Here is a 19764-nt window from a genome sequence, read left to right on the forward strand (position 1 = left end):
AAGAAAGAGAAAGAAAAGTATGATATTAAACTGGGTATAAACATAGACTGAAAAAACAAACATTGGACGTAGTCACTATGACGTCACTCAGTGGTTTGTGGTGTTTGAAGCTTCGAGTTTGGCAATTTGACATCACTATCTTGGATTTGAATGTCGCTATCTTTGATTTTTGGAGCCAAAACTGACCATAATGCTAGCTCATAGCTTGGTTAGCACAGTACCTTTACAGTTTATGGTTAACTGTGGTAATGCTGATGCTAATGTTAAATATAATCAGTGAAAAAAAATCCTTAAACTATTCAAACAAAATGTACTTACCAGAAAAACTAAACACATGACTCAATAGAAGGTGTTTTACTACAACCAAACACTGAACAAGACTTTTTTAGGCGACCAAAATGTTACAGCCAAAATATCCACTGAGCTGTGTCTGATGGATCAGTACATGAAGGTGAGCTACAAAGGGTTAGAATCCGCTGGATTAATATTGTAATATATTAACATACTGTGTGTTAAATTAAATAAGAAAAAACTAAGTGAAAAATAAAAAATAAATCCGACCACAGAAAACAAAGCGAGGAGGTGTGTTACATGTCAGTGTTGTCCTGCAGAGGGCAGCAAACACCTGCCAACACTGAATAAGAAGCTCTGTGAGAGAGGAAGATGAGTCTTTTTGAGATGAAGATGTTCCTGTCAAACTGAACAATAATCAGCCGTCCAATCACAGCTTGGAGGCAGAGCCATGGGCGGAGCTTATCAACAGCAGCAGAGGTGAAGTCAAACATGACAGACAGCCTTTGACAATCAAAGTGTTTCCTGTGGCTGAGGGACAGTACTATTGACTTTATGTTTACTTCCATTTGTGAGGGACTGTTTGCAGTTTTAATGAGATGGATTGTGCTGCATGAAAGAACAGACAAGACAACAAACACTGAAATGTAACACACCTTTTCACTTTGTTTCCTGTGTTCTGATTTGATTTCAATGTGGCCTGAGAAACCATTCATTGTCTCTTTACCAAAGGTTTTTCTATTAATTATGACACAGTAAACACTGATATGAAAAGGAAACATGTTTACATAACATGTATTATATCTTATTTTCTTTCTTTCTTTGATTTGACTTTAATGAAACATTTTAGATTTTTTCTCTTCTTCCATAAATGATAAACATTTTTGTGTCTAACAATCCTTTCTGTCAGTTATAAATCTGTTCAGTCAGTTTCTCAATCCTGAGATCAATATTCTGACCTTTGCTCAGCAGGGTCCATCTTTGAAGTTAGCTCAAGACAGACACATCCAAGTTAGCTGCTGCTCTGATTATTGATGTGATGTTTTCAAAGTTACACACACATATTGATATAGTGACCATGTTGGTGTCTTATAACACTGAACTCTTTGACATGTGACTGTAGCACAGGTGAACACTGTGATGTCACTGCTGAAACTATATATTGATTCCTCTTCTCAGGAGAGTCACATAATAACAAACTTCACTTTTAAATTCTTACCTTCCATCAGCAGGTTGTCCATCTTTAAAGTTAATACCACGACCCTTAGAACAGTCACTCTTCATGGACACACAGCTGGGTTCAGGAGAGTCTGCTCTCTGCTGCTGCATCCTGATACTAATAAAACAGTTCATTCATCAATTTCATAACATGTTTGGATTTGAATGGCATCATAAACATTTTGTTTGGATTGTTTAAAAGAGAGGAGGGGGGAGAAGAAGAAAGAGAAAGAAAAGTATGATATTAAACTGGGTATAAACATAGACCGAAAAAACAAACATTGGACGTAGTCACTATGACGTCACTCAGTGGTTTGTGGTGTTTGAAGCTTCGAGTTTGGCAATTTGACATCACTATCTTGGATTTGAATGTCGCTATCTTTGATTTTTGGAGCCAAAACTGACCATAATGCTAGCTCATAGCTTGGTTAGCACAGTACCTTTACAGTTTATGGTTAACTGTGGTAATGCTGATGCTAATGTTAAATATTATCAGTGAAAAAAAATCCTTAAACTATTCAAACAAAATGTACTTACCAGAAAAACTAAACACATGACTCAATAGAAGGTGTTTTACTACAACCAAACACTGAACAAGACTTTTTTAGACTATCAAAATGTTACAGCCAAAATATCCACTGAGCTGTGTTTGATGGATCAGTACATGAAGGTGAGCTACAAAGGGTTAGAATCAGCTGGATTAATATTGTAATATATTAACATACTGTGTGTTAAATTAAATAAGAAAAAACTAAGTGAAAAATAAAAAATAAATCCGACCACAGAAAACAAAGCGAGGAGGTGTGTTACATGTCAGTGTTGTCCTGCAGAGGGCAGCAAACACCTGCCAACACTGAATAAGAAGCTCTGTGAGAGAGGAAGATGAGTCCTTTTGAGATGAAGATGTTCTTGTCAAACTGAACAATAATCAGCTGTCCAATCACAGCTTGGAGGCAGAGCCATGGGCGGAGCTTATCAACAGCAGCAGAGATGAAGTCAAACATGACAGACAGCCTTTGATAATCAAAGTGTTTCCTGTGGCTGAGGGACAGTACTATTGACTGTATGTTTACTTCCATTTGTGAGGGACTGTTTGCAGTTTTAATGAGATGGATTGTGCTGCATGAAAGAACAGACAAGACAACAAACACTGAAATGTAACACACCTTTTCACTTTGTTTCCTGTGTTCTGATTTGATTTTAATGTGGCCTGAGAAACCATTCATTGTCTCTTTACCAAAGGTTTTCTATTAATTATGACACAGTAAACACTGATATGAAAAGGAAACATGTTTTACATAACATGCATTGTATCCCATTTTCTTTCTTTCTTTGATTTGACTTTAATGAAACATTTTAGATTTTTTCTCTTCTTCTATAAATGAAAAACATTCTTGTGTCTAACAATCCTTTCTGTCAGTTATAAATCTGTTCAGTCAGTTTATCAATCCTGAGATCAATATTCTGACCTTTGCTCAGCAGGGTCCATCTTTGAAGTTAGCTCAAGACAGACACATCCAAGTTAGCTGCTGCTCTGATTATTGATGTGATGTTTTCAAAGTTACACACACATATTGATATAGTGACCATGTTGGTGTCTTATAACACTGAACTCTTTGACATGTGACTGTTGCACAGGTGTACACTGTGATGTCACTGCTGAAACTATATATTGATTCCTCTTCTCAGGAGAGTCAGATAATAACAAACTTCACTTTTAAATTCGTACCTTCCATCATCAGGTTGTCCATCTTTAAAGTTAATACCACGACCCTTAGAACAGTCACTCTTCATGGACACACAGCTGGGTTCAGGAGAGTCTGCTCTCTGCTGCTGCATCCTGATACTAATAAAACAGTTCATTCATCAATTTCATAACATGTTTGGATTTGAATGGCATCATAAACATTTTGTTTGGATTGTTTAAAAGAGAGGAGGGGGGAGAAGAAGAAAGAGAAAGAAAAGTATGATATTAAACTGGGTATAAACATAGACCGAAAAAACAAACATTGGACGTAGTCACTATGACGTCACTCAGTGGTTTGTGGTGTTTGAAGCTTCGAGTTTGGCAATTTGACATCACTATCTTGGATTTGAATGTCGCTATCTTTGATTTTTGGAGCCAAAACTGACCATAATGCTAGCTCATAGCTTGGTTAGCACAGTACCTTTACAGTTTATGGTTAACTGTGGTAATGCTGATGCTAATGTTAAATATTATCAGTGAAAAAAAATCCTTAAACTATTCAAACAAAATGTACTTACCAGAAAAACTAAACACATGACTCAATAGAAGGTGTTTTACTACAACCAAACACTGAACAAGACTTTTTTAGGCGACCAAAATGTTACAGCCAAAATATCCACTGAGCTGTGTTTGATGGATCAGTACATGAAGGTGAGCTACAAAGGGTTAGAATCAGCTGGATTAATATTGTAATATATTAACATACTGTGTGTTAAATTAAATAAGAAAAAACTAAGTGAAAAATAAAAAATAAATCCGACCACAGAAAACAAAGCGAGGAGGTGTGTTACATGTCAGTGTTGTCCTGCAGAGGGCAGCAAACACCTGCCAACACTGAATAAGAAGCTCTGTGAGAGAGGAAGATGAGTCTTTTTGAGATGAAGATGTCCCTGTTAAACTGAACAATAATCAGCTGCCCAATCACAGCTTGGAGGCAGAGCCATGGGCGGAGCTTATCAACAGCAGCAGAGGTGAAGTCAAACATGACAGACAGCCTTTGATAATCAAAGTGTTTCCTGTGGCTGAGGGACAGTACTATTGACTGTATGTTTAGTTCCATCTGTGAGGGACTGTTTGCAGTTTTAATGAGATGGATTGTGCTGCATGAAAGAACAGACAAGACAACAAACACTGAAATGTAACACACCTTTTCACTTTGTTTCCTGTGTTCTGATTTGATTTTAATGTGGCCTGAGAAACCATTCATTGTCTCTTTACCAAAGGTTTTCTATTAATTATGACACAGTAAACACTGAAAAGGAAACATGAATACATAACATGCATTATATCTTATTTTCTTTCTTTCTTTGATTTGACTTTAATGAAACATTTTAGATTTTTTCTCTTCTTCCATAAATGAAAAACATTCTTGTGTCTAACAATCCTTTCTGTCAGTCATAAATCTGTTCAGTCAGTTTATCAATCCTGAGATCAATATTCTGACCTTTGCTCAGCAGGGTCCATCTTTGAAGTTAGCTCAAGACAGACACATCCAAGTTAGCTGCTGCTCTGATTATTGATGTGATGTTTTCAAAGTTACACACACATATTGATATAGTGACCATGTTGGTGTCTTATAACACTGAACTCTTTGACATGTGACTGTTGCACAGGTGTACACTGTGATGTCACTGCTGAAACTATATATTGATTCCTCTTCTCAGGAGAGTCAGATAATAACAAACTTCACTTTTAAATTCGTACCTTCCATCATCAGGTTGTCCATCTTTAAAGTTAATACCACGACCCTTAGAACAGTCACTCTTCATGGACACACAGCTGGGTTCAGGAGAGTCTGCTCTCTGCTGCTGCATCCTGATACTAATAAAACAGTTCATTCATCAATTTCATAACATGTTTGGATTTGAATGGCATCATAAACATTTTGTTTGGATTGTTTAAAAGAGAGGAGGGGGGAGAAGAAGAAAGAGAAAGAAAAGTATGATATTAAACTGGGTATAAACATAGACCGAAAAAACAAACATTGGACGTAGTCACTATGACGTCACTCAGTGGTTTGTGGTGTTTGAAGCTTCGAGTTTGGCAATTTGACATCACTATCTTGGATTTGAATGTCGCTATCTTTGATTTTTGGAGCCAAAACTGACCATAATGCTAGCTCATAGCTTGGTTAGCACAGTACCTTTACAGTTTATGGTTAACTGTGGTAATGCTGATGCTAATGTTAAATATTATCAGTGAAAAAAAATCCTTAAACTATTCAAACAAAATGTACTTACCAGAAAAACTGAACACATGACTCAATAGAAGGTGTTTTACTACAACCAAACACTGAACAAGACTTTTTTAGACTATCAAAATGTTACAGCCAAAATATCCACTGAGCTGTGTCTGATGGATCAGTACATGAAGGTGAGCTACAAAGGGTTAGAATCAGCTGGATTAATATTGTAATATATTAACATACTGTGTGTTAAATTAAATAAGAAAAAACTAAGTGAAAAATAAAAAATAAATCCGACCACAGAAAACAAAGCGAGGAGGTGTGTTACATGTTACATGTCAGTGTTGTCCTGCAGAGGGCAGCAAACACCTGCCAACACTGAAGAAGAAGCTCTGTGAGAGAGGAAGATGAGTCTTTTTGAGATGAAGATGTTGCTGTCAAACTGAACAATAATCAGCTGTCCAATCACAGCTTGGAGGCAGAGCCATGGGCGGAGCTTATCAACAGCAGCAGAGATGAAGTCAAACATGACAGACAGCCTTTGACAATCAAAGTGTTTCCTGTGGCTGAGGGACAGTACTATTGACTGTATGTTTACTTCCATTTGTGAGGGACTGTTTGCAGTTTTAATGAGATGGATTGTGCTGCATGAAAGAACAGACAAGACAACAAACACTGAAATGTAACACACCTTTTCACTTTGTTTCCTGTGTTCTGATTTGATTTCAATGTGGCCTGAGAAACCATTCATTGTCTCTTTACCAAAGGTTTTTCTATTAATTATGACACAGTAAACACTGATATGAAAAGGAAACATGTTTACATAACATGCATTATATCTTATTTTCTTTCTTTCTTTGATTTGACTTTAATGAAACATTTTAGATTTTTTCTCTTCTTCTATAAATGAAAAACATTCTTGTGTCTAACAATCCTTTCTGTCGATTATGAATCTGTTCAGTTTATCAATCCTGAGATCAATATTCTGACCTTTGATCAGCAGGGTCCATCTTTGAATTTAGCTCAAGACAGACACATCCAAGTTAGCTGCTGCTCTGATTATTGATGTGATGTTTTCAAAGTTACACACACATATTGATATAGTGACCATGTTGGTGTCTTATAACACTGAACTCTTTGACATGTGACTGTTGCACAGGTGTACACTGTGATGTCACTGCTGAAACTATATATTGATTCCTCTTCTCAGGAGAGTCAGATAATAACAAACTTCACTTTTAAATTCTTACCTTCCATCAGCAGGTTGTCCATCTTTAAAGTTAACAGGATGATCCATAGAGTTGTCACTCTTCATGGACACACAGCTGGGTTCAGGAGAGTCTGCTCTCTGCTGCTGCATCCTGATACTAATAAAACAGTTCATTCATCAATTTCATAACATGTTTGGATTTGAATGGCATCATAAACATTTTGTTTGGATTGTTTAAAAGAGAGGAGGGGGGAGAAGAAGAAAGAGAAAGAAAAGTATGATATTAAACTGGGTATAAACATAGACTGAAAAAACAAACATTGGACGTAGTCACTATGACGTCACTCAGTGGTTTGTGGTGTTTGAAGCTTCGAGTTTGGCAATTTGACATCACTATCTTGGATTTGAATGTCGCTATCTTTGATTTTTGGAGCCAAAACTGACCATAATGCTAGCTCATAGCTTGGTTAGCACAGTACCTTTACAGTTTATGGTTAACTGTGGTAATGCTGATGCTAATGTTAAATATTATCAGTGAAAAAAAATCCTTAAACTATTCAAACAAAATGTACTTACCAGAAAAACTGAACACATGACTCAATAGAAGGTGTTTTACTACAACCAAACACTGAACAAGACTTTTTTAGGCGACCAAAATGTTACAGCCAAAATATCCACTGAGCTGTGTTTGATGGATCAGTACATGAAGGTGAGCTACAAAGGGTTAGAATCAGCTGGATTAATATTGTAATATATTAACATACTGTGTGTTAAATTAAATAAGAAAAAACTAAGTGAAAAATAAAAAATAAATCCGACCACAGAAAACAAAGTGAGGAGGTGTGTTACATGTCAGTGTTGTCCTGCAGAGGGCAGCAAACACCTGCCAACACTGAATAAGAAGCTCTGTGAGAGAGGAAGATGAGTCTTTTTGAGATGAAGATGTTCCTGTCAAACTGAACAATAATCAGCCGTCCAATCACAGCTTGGAGGCAGAGCCATGGGCGGAGCTTATCAACAGCAGCAGAGGTGAAGTCAAACATGACAGACAGCCTTTGACAATCAAAGTGTCACTGTGGCTGAGGGACAGTACTATTGACTGTATGTTTACTTCCATTTGTGAGGGACTGTTTGCAGTTTTAATGAGATGGATTGTGCTGCATGAAAGAACAGACAAGACAACAAACACTGAAATGTAACACACCTTTTCACTTTGTTTCCTGTGTTCTGATTTGATTTTAATGTGGCCTGAGAAACCATTCATTGTCTCTTTACCAAAGGTTTTTCTATTAATTATGACATAGTAAACACTGACATGAAAAGGAAACATGTTTACATAACATGCATTATATCTTATTTTCTTTCTTTGATTTGACTTTAATGAAACATTTTAGATTTTTTCTCTTCTTCCATAAATGAAAAACATTCTTGTGTCTAACAATCCTTTCTGTCAGTTATAAATCTGTTCAGTCAGTTTATCAATCCTGAGATCAATATTCGGACCTTTGCTCAGCAGGGTCCATCTTTGAAGTTAGCTCAAGACAGACACATCCAAGTTAGCTGCTGCTCTGATTATTGATGTGATGTTTTCAAAGTTACACACACATATTGATATAGTGACCATGTTGGTGTCTTATAACACTGAACTCTTTGACATGTGACTGTTGCACAGGTGTACACTGTGATGTCACTGCTGAAACTATATATTGATTCCTCTTCTCAGGAGAGTCAGATAATAACAAACTTCACTTTTAAATTCTTACCTTCCATCATCAGGTTGTCCATCTTTAAAGTTAATACCACGACCCTTAGAACAGTCACTCTTCATGGACACACAGCTGGGTTCAGGAGAGTCTGCTCTCTGCTGCTGCATCCTGAGGAAGATTTTAAAAATATTATTTTTAAGCAGACTGTCAGCAGCTGAAGTTTTAGAAGCAGAATGAAAATCAGTAAGAAGACAGTGGATGAGAAACGTTCTCCTGTTCATTAAAATGTCATCTGATGAAAGATGCTGTCTCATCTTAGTTGATTAGTTGACTAATCAGTGGTTGAGCTCTTGTTAACTCACAAAGTTAGTAGTTCATTGTTTATTGTTATTGTGACTTATTATTCAGTAGTTGAGTGTCAGATGTGACAGTGAGTGTGAATAATGATGGTGGAGTGATGTGAGTGGAGAACAGTGATGGACAGTTAGAGATCCTCATCTCACCTCTGAGCTTTGGTCTGGCTGTCATGTTCCCCACACAGAGAGCTTTTAGAGGGAGGGACTCCCTCCTCTCTGTCCTCACACTGATCCATAGCAGAGAAACAGCTGCTGGGAGAGCTGCACTCACTCACTACAACAAGGAAGATGTTCAGCTGCTCAGTTCACATCCAGTCACAGAGACTTTGGAACTTCAGCTGTGGAGGAAACACAGAGAGAGAAGATGCTGCTGATTATCTTCATCAGTCCATCTGATGTGAGGCTGCTGTCACTTCATCATCACTATAGATGTTGAAATAAATTTGGTTTGTTCTATGTAGTCATATTATCTTCTGTAATATTGTGTAATTCTTAATATATTTAGGTGGAGGCTTTAAATAAGCCCCTTTTGGGTTTTCTGCCTCTCCCTGCATTGTATATTATCTGTCATTATCTGTCTTTTTTGTGTCATTTCTGTGCAAAAATAAAGAACTAAGAACTGTTGAAGTCTACAAAAATCAAAGCTGCCCTCTACTGACAGCTGGAGGGATGACATCACCATCATCCATTACAAACAGTAGCCTAATGCTCATTTTGGGACACCAAATTATTGAGTCTGGTTATATTTTTAAGATCATAAAAGGCTGTTTCAGTGATTGCTTTGATATGATTGGAGAAAGTAAGATCTGAGTCTATTGAGTCAAGTTTTCAAACTTGGTATTTGGTTTTTCGAGCCTGTTGAGTTGCTCATATAATACTACCATTTCATTTCTTTGTTGCCAAATACAATAATCTCCATTTGTCCTCATTCCTTAAACAATAACACAGTTAATCTTCTGGTGAGAGTCAAATGTATCAGAGTATCATCTGCATAACTATGGTAATCAGTGTTACTGTTCTGTAGAATTTGGAAAAAGGCAATATGTAGAGATTAAACACAAGAGGCCCAACAACTGATCCCTGCGGGACTCCACGTGTCATAAGGTACATCTCAATTCTCTTAAATTGCATCCATGTTTCCATCACTTGCGTTTTTTCCTTGCATCTTTGTCCTTGGTTGGAATGAAACCCTGCAGCCACATTGACCTTTATGGAATAGTTTGGACATGCCTGATCTAAAGTGACAAGTGGACCCAAACCATGCCAGTAAAATGCCCCAGGCTGCATAACTGAGCCCCTGGATCCCCTCACTGTTGGGGTCATTCAGGTCTGTATCATTCTCTTGGTGTATGCACCACATGCTCTTGCCCACCTGTGAAGGATGACTCATCTGACCATATCACCTTTTTCCCACATCTCTGTAGACCAGTGTCTGTGTTTTTTGTACCACTGAACTCTCAAATGTGCATTAATTGTTTTAATGATGGTTTAATGCACTGCAGCCCTATTATAATATCCCTCTCTGTGTAATTGTTGACAGACTGTTGTTGCTGACAGTCTGATCACGTCCTGCATTCACATTCTCAATAACCAGTTTTTCTTACATATTGCACTAATGCACAACCATCATGCTCATCAAACATGTATTGCTGACCACTATTTGACACTATGTACTGATGCAGATGAAAATGAAATGAACTCACTTTAGTCACGTTTCTTATTGAAACAGCAGCCAGTTGAACAGTCTATGTGACTGAAACCCCTCCCATCCAATCAACCGTCTTTCTCAGTCAATGAGATATTTTCTTTTTGATACAAAATCAGAATCAATTGGGCCAGCTCAGCATTTTTATACATGCCACAGAGCATAATGGGGTGTTTACTGCTTGATTGTACTATGTAGTGTACCTGTGTGAAAGCATCTGCAGTTGTTATGTTTCTCCACACATTTATTTGGGTGTTTCCTTTCATTTGTCCCTGACTGTATCTTTATATAAAGCAGGTCATTAAAACTGAAATTTACTGCTGCTGTGTCGTTGAGATCAGCAAAACCAATCAGCTGATAGATTTTAGGAGACAGGAGATGAAGACACATGAGTGTGTCTATGGGTCAATGACGTATAAGGATTTGCAACAACTCAATTGTAGAATAATAAAAAACCAGCATATCTAATGCAGTAGTTCAAACATTCAGAATGTTGTGTACCTGAAGATTCATATTATAAATGTGAAAGTGATTTTAGTGGGTTTTCAAGATTAATTGGCACTGGCCTTAAAAAGAGTCATGTGGTGCGACCATGATTCATCTTGAAATAAATCAATTTACTTAACACGCTTCACATCTTTTTTTACAAGTTTTCAGTAATATAAAGTGTTTGGAAACAAAGTATTTGAATTTTTTTTAAATGTTTGTAAATGATGATCTTTTATTTAGATAAGATATTTCAAGATGAATCATGGTCGCACCAAATGACTTTTTTTTCAGGCCAGTGCCAATTAATCTTGAAAAACCCACTAAAATCACTTTCAAATTGTAATATGAATTTTCAGGTACACAACATTCTGAATGTTTGAACTACTGCATTAGATATGCTTGTTTTTTTATTCTAAAATTGAGTTGTTGAAAATCCTTATACGTCATTGACCCCTATATGAAAGGAGCTGAGGTTGAACAGGTGAACAGCTTCAGGTTCCTGCATCATTGACACTAAACTGTTCTCTGATGGTTTGAACATCAGCTGCTTCTAAGATTTAGTCAAACCCTAATCAATAAAAATTGACTAAATATGAGAAACACCTCTCAGTATAACGTAATATCATATCATATGTCACATTGAGCAGACTTAATAAACACAGAGTCTAACCCAAAACTCTGAGTTAATTAACTCTGAGACAGGACTAATGAGTTTTTGGTTCCAGAGCAGCTGGTCAGAGTTAGTTTAATTAACAATGAGTAGGTTGAACCTGATAGAAATTAACAAAGCGTCATATTTCACACCAGCAGAATTAGAAAACATTAATGACCCCATATGCAGAGTGCGAGCATATTTTTGAGTGTGAGTTGGCTAGGGGAAAAACTGAGTCAACGTGTAAGTTTCACAATGAACACTATAAAGTGTAGTCTATGCATTCATCAGTTATTTTCCATAAATTATGGTAAGATGGTGGAATGTTATTTTGGTTATTTTGGACCAAGCAAACTTAGAAATGTTCTGAAACTGAAGCTTGAACATTGAGCTCACACACACACTTAGTAACTGGATCAGAAATCAGACAGCAGCGTTGGAAACATCCTCCATGTTGGATCTGACGACAAAACTCTTGTAAATGCTTCTAAAGGATCATTTCAAATTGAAAATTTAATAAAATTACTACAAACAAAACATAAACTCTGTACATTTTCAGTCACATGACTGAAAATATCCACATGTTCCTCTTTCATCCCCTCTGACGTCTCTCAGCTCAACTCTGTGAGGAAAAGTTCAATTTGAACAGTCCACCAATGTTGTTTTCACATTTCAACAAAAAACACACAACACACTCAATCCAAGCTGTAAACAGCACAGAAACAAACAGCTGAGCATGAAGCTGCAGCATCAAACAGCAGAAAAACTGTCAGTGAACTGATGAGACACATGGTGTTAGCATGTTAGCACAGTACTAACCAGCTGTACTGTTGTTAGAACACCTGATGATCCTGTTAGCAGAGAGCTGAGCTCTTCTCAACACTAACAGCAGCTTCACTTTCTGCTTTTTACACTTTTTACTGTAAAATAACTGAAAACTATCACTTACCAAACTTCACACAAAGAAAACGTCTGTCACAACGAGGACAAAGTGAAAGTAAAAGATTGTTTCAACAATAAAGGGAAAAGTCATTCAAAGAGGAAGTGGGGGGGGGGGGGAGAGAGAGAGAGAGAGAGAGAGAGAGAGAAACTTTTACAAGTCTCAAGTCACTGGGCCTCATTCACAAATCTGTGCTTAAACTGCTTAAACTGTACAAACAAATCTGGGATTCATCAATATGTTCTTACCTAAATTTCCTAAATTTGTTCGTACTCTGTGAACAAATGTTGAACTTCCTCAGACCATGCGTACGCACAAATGATGGCAGGGCTGCACTGCTCTACGACTCAATGCAGCATCTTTAATGATGGTGAGTCAAAGTGCCTTATTATATATAATGATACATTTCTGAAATAATTCTCTCTTCCTTATGGGTTCATCTCGACTTTTCTGGAGCACATGACAAACTCAATCATGCACTTATTTATTTACGAGGGCATCCAATAACTATTTCAGTGTTTCAACTTGAGATGACTTTGTTGTGATTTGGCGCTATACAAATAAAGATTGATTGATTGATTGATTAATGTTTTCTATTCCTGTCGCATTTTCCTTCACTGCATCCAGGAGAGCCAGCTGATTTTGTACAACCTCGTCAGTTAGGACGCGGGCATGAGGAGTAGTAGGGATGCAGGATCGATACTTCTATAAATACAAGCTACTCATCTATTCTTTTTTTTTTTTTATCGATGCTAATACATAGCATGTGGCTGTGGCTGTGTCACTTCCTAACGTTTTCAGTACTTTTGTACAATGTTTGCGTCTAGTGGCGTACACAGATAGACACTAGGTGGTGCTATAACACCTGCCCTTTGCCCTCTGGACCAAGCAAGTGCCCTTTTGAAAGTTCTTTTTTTGTTGTTTTTTGTTTTTAACAGTGTACTGTATGTGGCCCATGTTGACATGATCATCTATAAATGCTTGACGATTAAAAGCGTGTGATAATAATGCCCAGCATGGAAGATGAGGGAGATAAATCTCACACTGCTATAATAAGGCAGCCGGCAGTTCCACATGCTGCACAAAGTGCCCTTATTATTCACTGAGCACCTGCCCCCAAAATGTCTGTGCACGCCACTGTTTGCGTCCAAACAACCCATAGATAAGTTGGTCCGTGTCACATGACTGTTGGATTCTCAGGACTGCATGAGAAGTGAGCACGCAGCCGCAGCAGCACACACACACACAACATGCTGCGTTTACAACTCCACAGCAAACATTAGAGACTGAGAATAATTGAAAGGACATGTAACGCTGTGCTGTGCTACTTTTCATCTGTAGATAGAACTACAGCAATGTATGACAAGAATGTGCCACACAGCAACAATATCAGTAACCTGTTTAAACATTTAAAAACAACTCTGAAAGTCATAAGGAGGCTGAGCAACAACAAAAAGATGATGCCCGATCTGCTGGACCGGTACCACACACTGTCCCACAAAAGATGCTGTAGGAGAGTTTTGAGGGGATCAAAGTATATCCAGGGATGGATAGCAACATTATTAGATATTAGACCTATTACCTCTGCCAGAGAGTTGGCAGAGATTATATCATAAATGTTGTTTTACACGAGAGTAATCAGGAAAAAGAAGATAAATAGAAGTCGGTAGTGATAGACGCAGCGATCCCAAGCGACAGCAACATCAGGAAGAAACAAAAGAAGCTTGAACAATAGCAAGCGCTGAAAGAGGAGCCAGAGAAGATATGGGGAGTAAAGTTAACAGTGGTGCCAGTGGTAATGGGAGCACTGGGAGCTATGACCCACAAACTGGGAGATGTGGCTCCATCAGATTCCAGGTACAACATCTGAGGTCTCTGTCCCGAATCTGGACGGCTTCACTTTCTGCTTTTTACACTTTGTACAGAAAAATAACTGAACAAACTGTAACTTATCAAACTTCACATGGAGAAAACAACTGCGTCACAGTGAAGAGGAGGTGAAATAAAAACTGCTGCAAGGCAGAGAGAGAGTGCAACCGTTACAAGACTTAAGAACATATTTAGCGGTAAAATCACACCTGTTTCTACAGATCCTGTCTCACCAAATATATAATATGTATACAAAGAGTCACAGATAGTCAGTGTTTTTACAGTTTTTAAGACTTTCTTCCTTGACTCTTTGACTTTGATCGTGTCTCCTTCTAAACCGACTACCTGCCTATTTGACTGTTTACCTGCAAAACGTTTCAAAGACCTCTGGCCTTTTCTGGGACATACGATGCTCGATATTGTTAATTTATCACCTTGATCCAGGAAGTCTGAATAATTATCCATCAGTCTCTAATCTTTCATTCTTCTCAAAAGTACTAGAGAGAATTGTGTCTCAACAACTTTCAACTTTCAACTCATTGCACCTTTCTACTGAATTGGTGCAAAGTCAGCGTTGGAAACATTTTAAAATAAATGTGTCTTTCCCCCAAAACTTTAAATGTATGCAAATTATATAATATCCAAAGAACACATTTCTAGTAATTTTATGATGAATTCTCATTTTGTATTTTCAGAAAGTTTTGACATATTTTTCTCTCCCTAAATTTGTCAGCAGCAGATTCACTTTCTGATTTTTACAATAAAATAACTGAAAACTGTCACTTAACAAACTTCACACAGAGAAATAGATCTGCGTCACAGCGAGGAGAAAAGAAGAAGACAAAAGTGCTGCAACCAGGAAATGAGCACGGAAATAAAAACTACAGTCAACTGCTTCAGAGAGGATTAACAAACTCAGAGTTTTCACTAGTCCATCTTTCTGAAACAGGGTCCTGAAGCTTGAACATATACTAACGTACACACATTTATTAACTGGATCACATACAGACAGCAGTGATACAGCAGCACAACATGTTAGAAACATCCTTCATGTTGCATCTGACTCCAAACCTCTTTAAATACTTCAAAAGGATCATTTCAATATGAATATTCGATAAAATACTTTGATCAAAACATCAACTGTGTATATTTTTGTAGCAAAGACTGTTCCAGTGTCAAGAGACCGTTGACACTTTTTAAAATATATAACAACCTTCACATAACTCATTTCACATATTCACCATGAAATATATCAAACTAAAGCACACACACTCAATCCAAGCTCATTTCACATATTCACCATGAAATATATCAAACTAAAGCACACATACTCAATCCAAGCTGTAAACAGCACAGAAACAAACAGAGCTGAGCAGTAAGATAACTGTCACTTACCAAACTTCACACGGAGAAAACAACTGCGTCACAGTGAAGAGGAAGTGAAATAAAAAACGGCTGCAACCAGGAAACCACACCCTACATTGTGTATATTCCCAATAATGTTAAAATGTCTGTAGATTTCAGCGTATTGGCCTTTTGAAGTTGCTGCAAACACCTGATAGTTTTTCTTGTCTTTTCCAGATTCTGGCAGTGAGATGACAAAGTGGATAGCTTCTGGTCTGAAAAAAGAAGCCAATGCAGAAGTGTCTTAAACCTGCATTCTATCTAAAGGCCAGCAGGGGGCGACTCCTCTGGTTATAAAAGAAAAAGTTCAGTATTATGGAAGTGTATGAGAAAATGACCCTACTTCTCACTTTATTTATTACCTTAGTAAACACTTTCCTGATGAGTTTATGGTCTCTGCTGCTAGTTTCAAGTCTTATTCAATACAGCATGATATTCATTTGGGAAATGATGGTCCCATTAAGAGTAAAATAGGTGATAAATCAGGGTATGCTTTACAGAGTGGCTATCTTGTGATTGACAAGACATTAACATGGTGACAATGTTGATAGAGTAACATAATCATGGCGTAATCTAAGATTCACAGAGTATAGCTGAAGCCATTGATATTTCACAGTGTGCTTTCAGTTCATGGAAGTTAATTGTAACATTTTGATCTTGTTCAGTGCTCAGTTGTAATAAAAGACCCTCTAAGGAGTGGGCTGTGGAGTTTTTCTGGTAAGCACTTTTTATTTTAATGGGTTCAGGCCTGTTTTTCATAAGAGAAAATTAGCATTAGCATTATGACAGTTCAGCAGAGACTCAAAAGGCACAGTGCTAACCAAGCTCGCACCTAGTGTTAGGGTCAGCTACACCCTCTCGTCAAAATATGGGAACTTTTAGATCCAAAAATCAAAGATGACAACATTCAAATCCAAAATGGCAACTTTTAAATCCCTAAACTCCAGGCACAAACCAGTGGGTGACATTTATATTTGTTTTACATTTCATGAACCTGTTCCTGTTCCTTTTCTGGGACATATGCTACAATATATTGTTAATTTATCACTTACTAATGGCATTGTCCTCAGAGATTATAAAACAGCTGAGGCAGAGCAGAGTGAACTGTTGATGACACACATGGTGTTAGCATGTTAACACAGTACTAACCAGCTGTACTGTTGTTATAGCTCCTGATGATCCTGTTAGCAGAGAGCTGAGCTCTTCTCAACACTAACAGCAGCTTCACTTTCTGCTTTTTACATTTTTACAGTGAAATAACTGAAAACTGTCACTTACCAAACTTCACACGGAGTAAAAAATCTGCGTCACAACAGAGGAGAAAATGAAAATAAAAAACTGCTGCAACCAAAAAAAGAACAATTCCTTCAAAGAGGAAGTGAAAAGAAATAAATAATGAGACTTTTGCTCTGTCGGAATTTTCTCTCTGGTTTTGGTTGAAATCTCTGTTTGAAACTAAATCAGCTGATCTCATAATCCCACTTCTGTGTTCTCAGGAGCTGGAGTTTAAACTGAACCTATAGTTTAGTCTCAACCAGCTGTCGAGTCCTGTGAAAACTTCAGAATGAAAGATATTCATGAAATTCATTACTTCATAACAACAGCTACCTCTGCAGTAAGAATTTTACACCGGATAGTTTTGCCAACTTTCATCAGAGGCAGCTGGGTTTCAGGTGTGAGGGATTGTTTGTGTCATGAGAGACTCATTGTGTCATGAGGGACTCATTGTGTCATGAGGGACTCATTGTGTCGTGTGTGTCTTAACTTCTGTAAACGCCTAAGCCTCAGGCATTTTGTTAAATCAGACAAGACACCTGGTAGCAAAACTGACCGTTTCCGATCAAGTACGGTGTAACTGCCTCACATGTCAGTTTATTTTATTCTTATTCATTTTCATTTTGGTTCCTACCTATTAGTTGAGGCGGGGTTCATTGTTATTTGTTTCTACACAGCACCTTTTTAGTGACACACCACCTGGCAGAGTATGGCAAGCGAGAAACCACACAGTTGGTTAATTTAAGTTAATTAACGAGTTAAAAGAGTTAAACATAAACAAAGAAGACGAAGAAAGAAGAAAAGACACACGATTGAGCCCTTATGGTAGTGTGCAGCCTATGAGGTATGTTTATTGGTGTATTTGTGTAAATTGTATTAAGCTACAGGCTGTGCATCGTCGTGTTTATTTATTTGACTATTTATTTACTTTCCTTTCTTTTCAGTTCTTCAGTTTCAGTTTTTTTTAAAAGATCTCGGGCCTCATGCTTACTACCTAGAGGAGCTACATACGGGGTCAGCAAAGGTTACTCCTTGGGGGGGTTTCTGTACTTTATTACATTATGACTTCATGTCTGTTGTAATTTCCAAAGCTGAAACTGTTTGTTGCCTGGCAGAATGACTGTGTGTCCTTCTCCGTGCTGGCATGCACTGAGTAAAAGAGAAAGATTCATCACTCCGTCTTCTGTGATTCTTCAGAGAAAACTTCTAGTACAAAGAAATGATATTATCCCGCGTGAAAACGCACCTATTCAGAGTGGCATACTCTTTCTCACACTGACTATGCAATCACGTTCTTGTTTATTTGTTGTACTGATGCTCTTTATAGTCACATTCATATTTATTCTTTATCTTTGCACTAATTGTTACCTGATTTATATTGCCTAATATGCTAACTTATAATTGAGAGAAAGATAATTACCACTCTGTTGCAGACTGAGACAAATGGGGACAACTCTCAGGTAGGTCAGTATCCTCTGGCTCAGAGCTGGATTCTTGGCAACAGAAAGCTGTAGATGATGAGATCCATTTTTCAGGTCGTGGAGGTGATGTTTGTTTGACAGTTGACACATATTCAGAGAGCTGTAGAGGTGTGTGAGATTAATACCGGAACCAGACCACACGAATTCAGGCCAGTTTCCACAAGGTTTTTTCGTGGCCGACATATTTCCAGCGTCAGGCCCAATGTGTGTAACAGTGTAACATAACGTGTCATAACATGTCTGCAGTGTTCCAGTACTAATTAACCATGTAAATACTGTGTTGAATGCATTCAGTGTGATAATATAGTGTTATATCAAACTGTAACATATGAGCATAAACAAAAGGAGAAGTTCAGAGTTCCTCTTGTTTGTTTATTCGGGTTCAACTTTGTTCCTTTATCGTTATCAGTTCAGTACAGCTAACTTCAGTCAGATAAGGTCATTTCAAGTCAGTTTCAGTTTCAAAGTGCTCTTTTTTAAGTTATAAATCAAATAGGGTGGGTCTCGCCCACTGCACCTGATGATGTTGTTTGTTCTGATGGTTTTTGTGTGTTTATGTGACTGGAGTCGGTGAGGATGGTTAAACTGTTCAGTCGTCGCTCAGCTGGTACTGAAAGAACGAGGTAAACATCTGAAAAACAGCCTGCGGCTCAAACAGGAAGTAAAAGCAGGAACACACAGAGCGTAGTTTGTCTCTATTTTACTTTTTTCATAACTCAAAGCCTGTGCACATTGTGGTGTTGACACATAAATACAACCTTTAGTTTATGTTTTCCACTAATTTGTATTTTTGGAACAAAAGGGAGCATTTGCTAAAAATAATTTGGTAACTACTCAATTCTTATCACCACACGTCGTCACCAACTCTTAGCTCTTGTACTTGAGCAGATGCAGATTTTAGGGGAATATTAACCCATCTGTAGATGTAAACAAAGAGGCAGACAACTTTAGCATGTGCTCTATGGGGGTTTTAGGTTCCTCCTAAACTCTATGCGCCCTCTGCTGACATGTTTGAGTATTACACTAACACTGTGTAAAGTACAATGAAATTGGCATTTTAATCACTATTTAGGACACAATAAATTAAAAAAATATAGGTGTGTCTATTTTTAACTTGTTTAACTAATTAACTACCATAGTCCCTTAATGAACTGACTTTTTACATTTTAAATTCCTGTACATATACTTTTTACCCTTTACACGTGTTTACACAAACAGTCCGACGTAAGTTATAGT

At 37.5% G+C, this 19764-nt stretch overlaps 1 protein-coding gene across 1 annotated transcript in view; it reads right to left on the minus strand.

The window, feature by feature from the left end:
* Window positions 1-15821, minus strand: part of LOC133978491 (NACHT, LRR and PYD domains-containing protein 12-like) — a 35985-nt gene extending 20164 nt beyond the window's left edge. The window contains exons 1-4 of the mRNA XM_062416780.1: window positions 15764-15821; window positions 8861-9051; window positions 8415-8525; window positions 6692-6802 (exon numbers count right to left, since the gene is read on the minus strand). Coding sequence (XP_062272764.1) covers window positions 6692-6802; window positions 8415-8525; window positions 8861-8949 — 311 coding nt within the window. The 5' untranslated portion in view covers window positions 8950-9051; window positions 15764-15821. The remainder of the gene's footprint in view (window positions 1-6691; window positions 6803-8414; window positions 8526-8860; window positions 9052-15763) is intronic.
* Window positions 15822-19764: the final 3943 nt, after the last annotated feature.

This window comes from Scomber scombrus, chromosome 1, assembly GCF_963691925.1.
Source record: "Scomber scombrus chromosome 1, fScoSco1.1, whole genome shotgun sequence".
NCBI classification, from domain to species: Eukaryota; Metazoa; Chordata; class Actinopteri; order Scombriformes; family Scombridae; genus Scomber; species Scomber scombrus.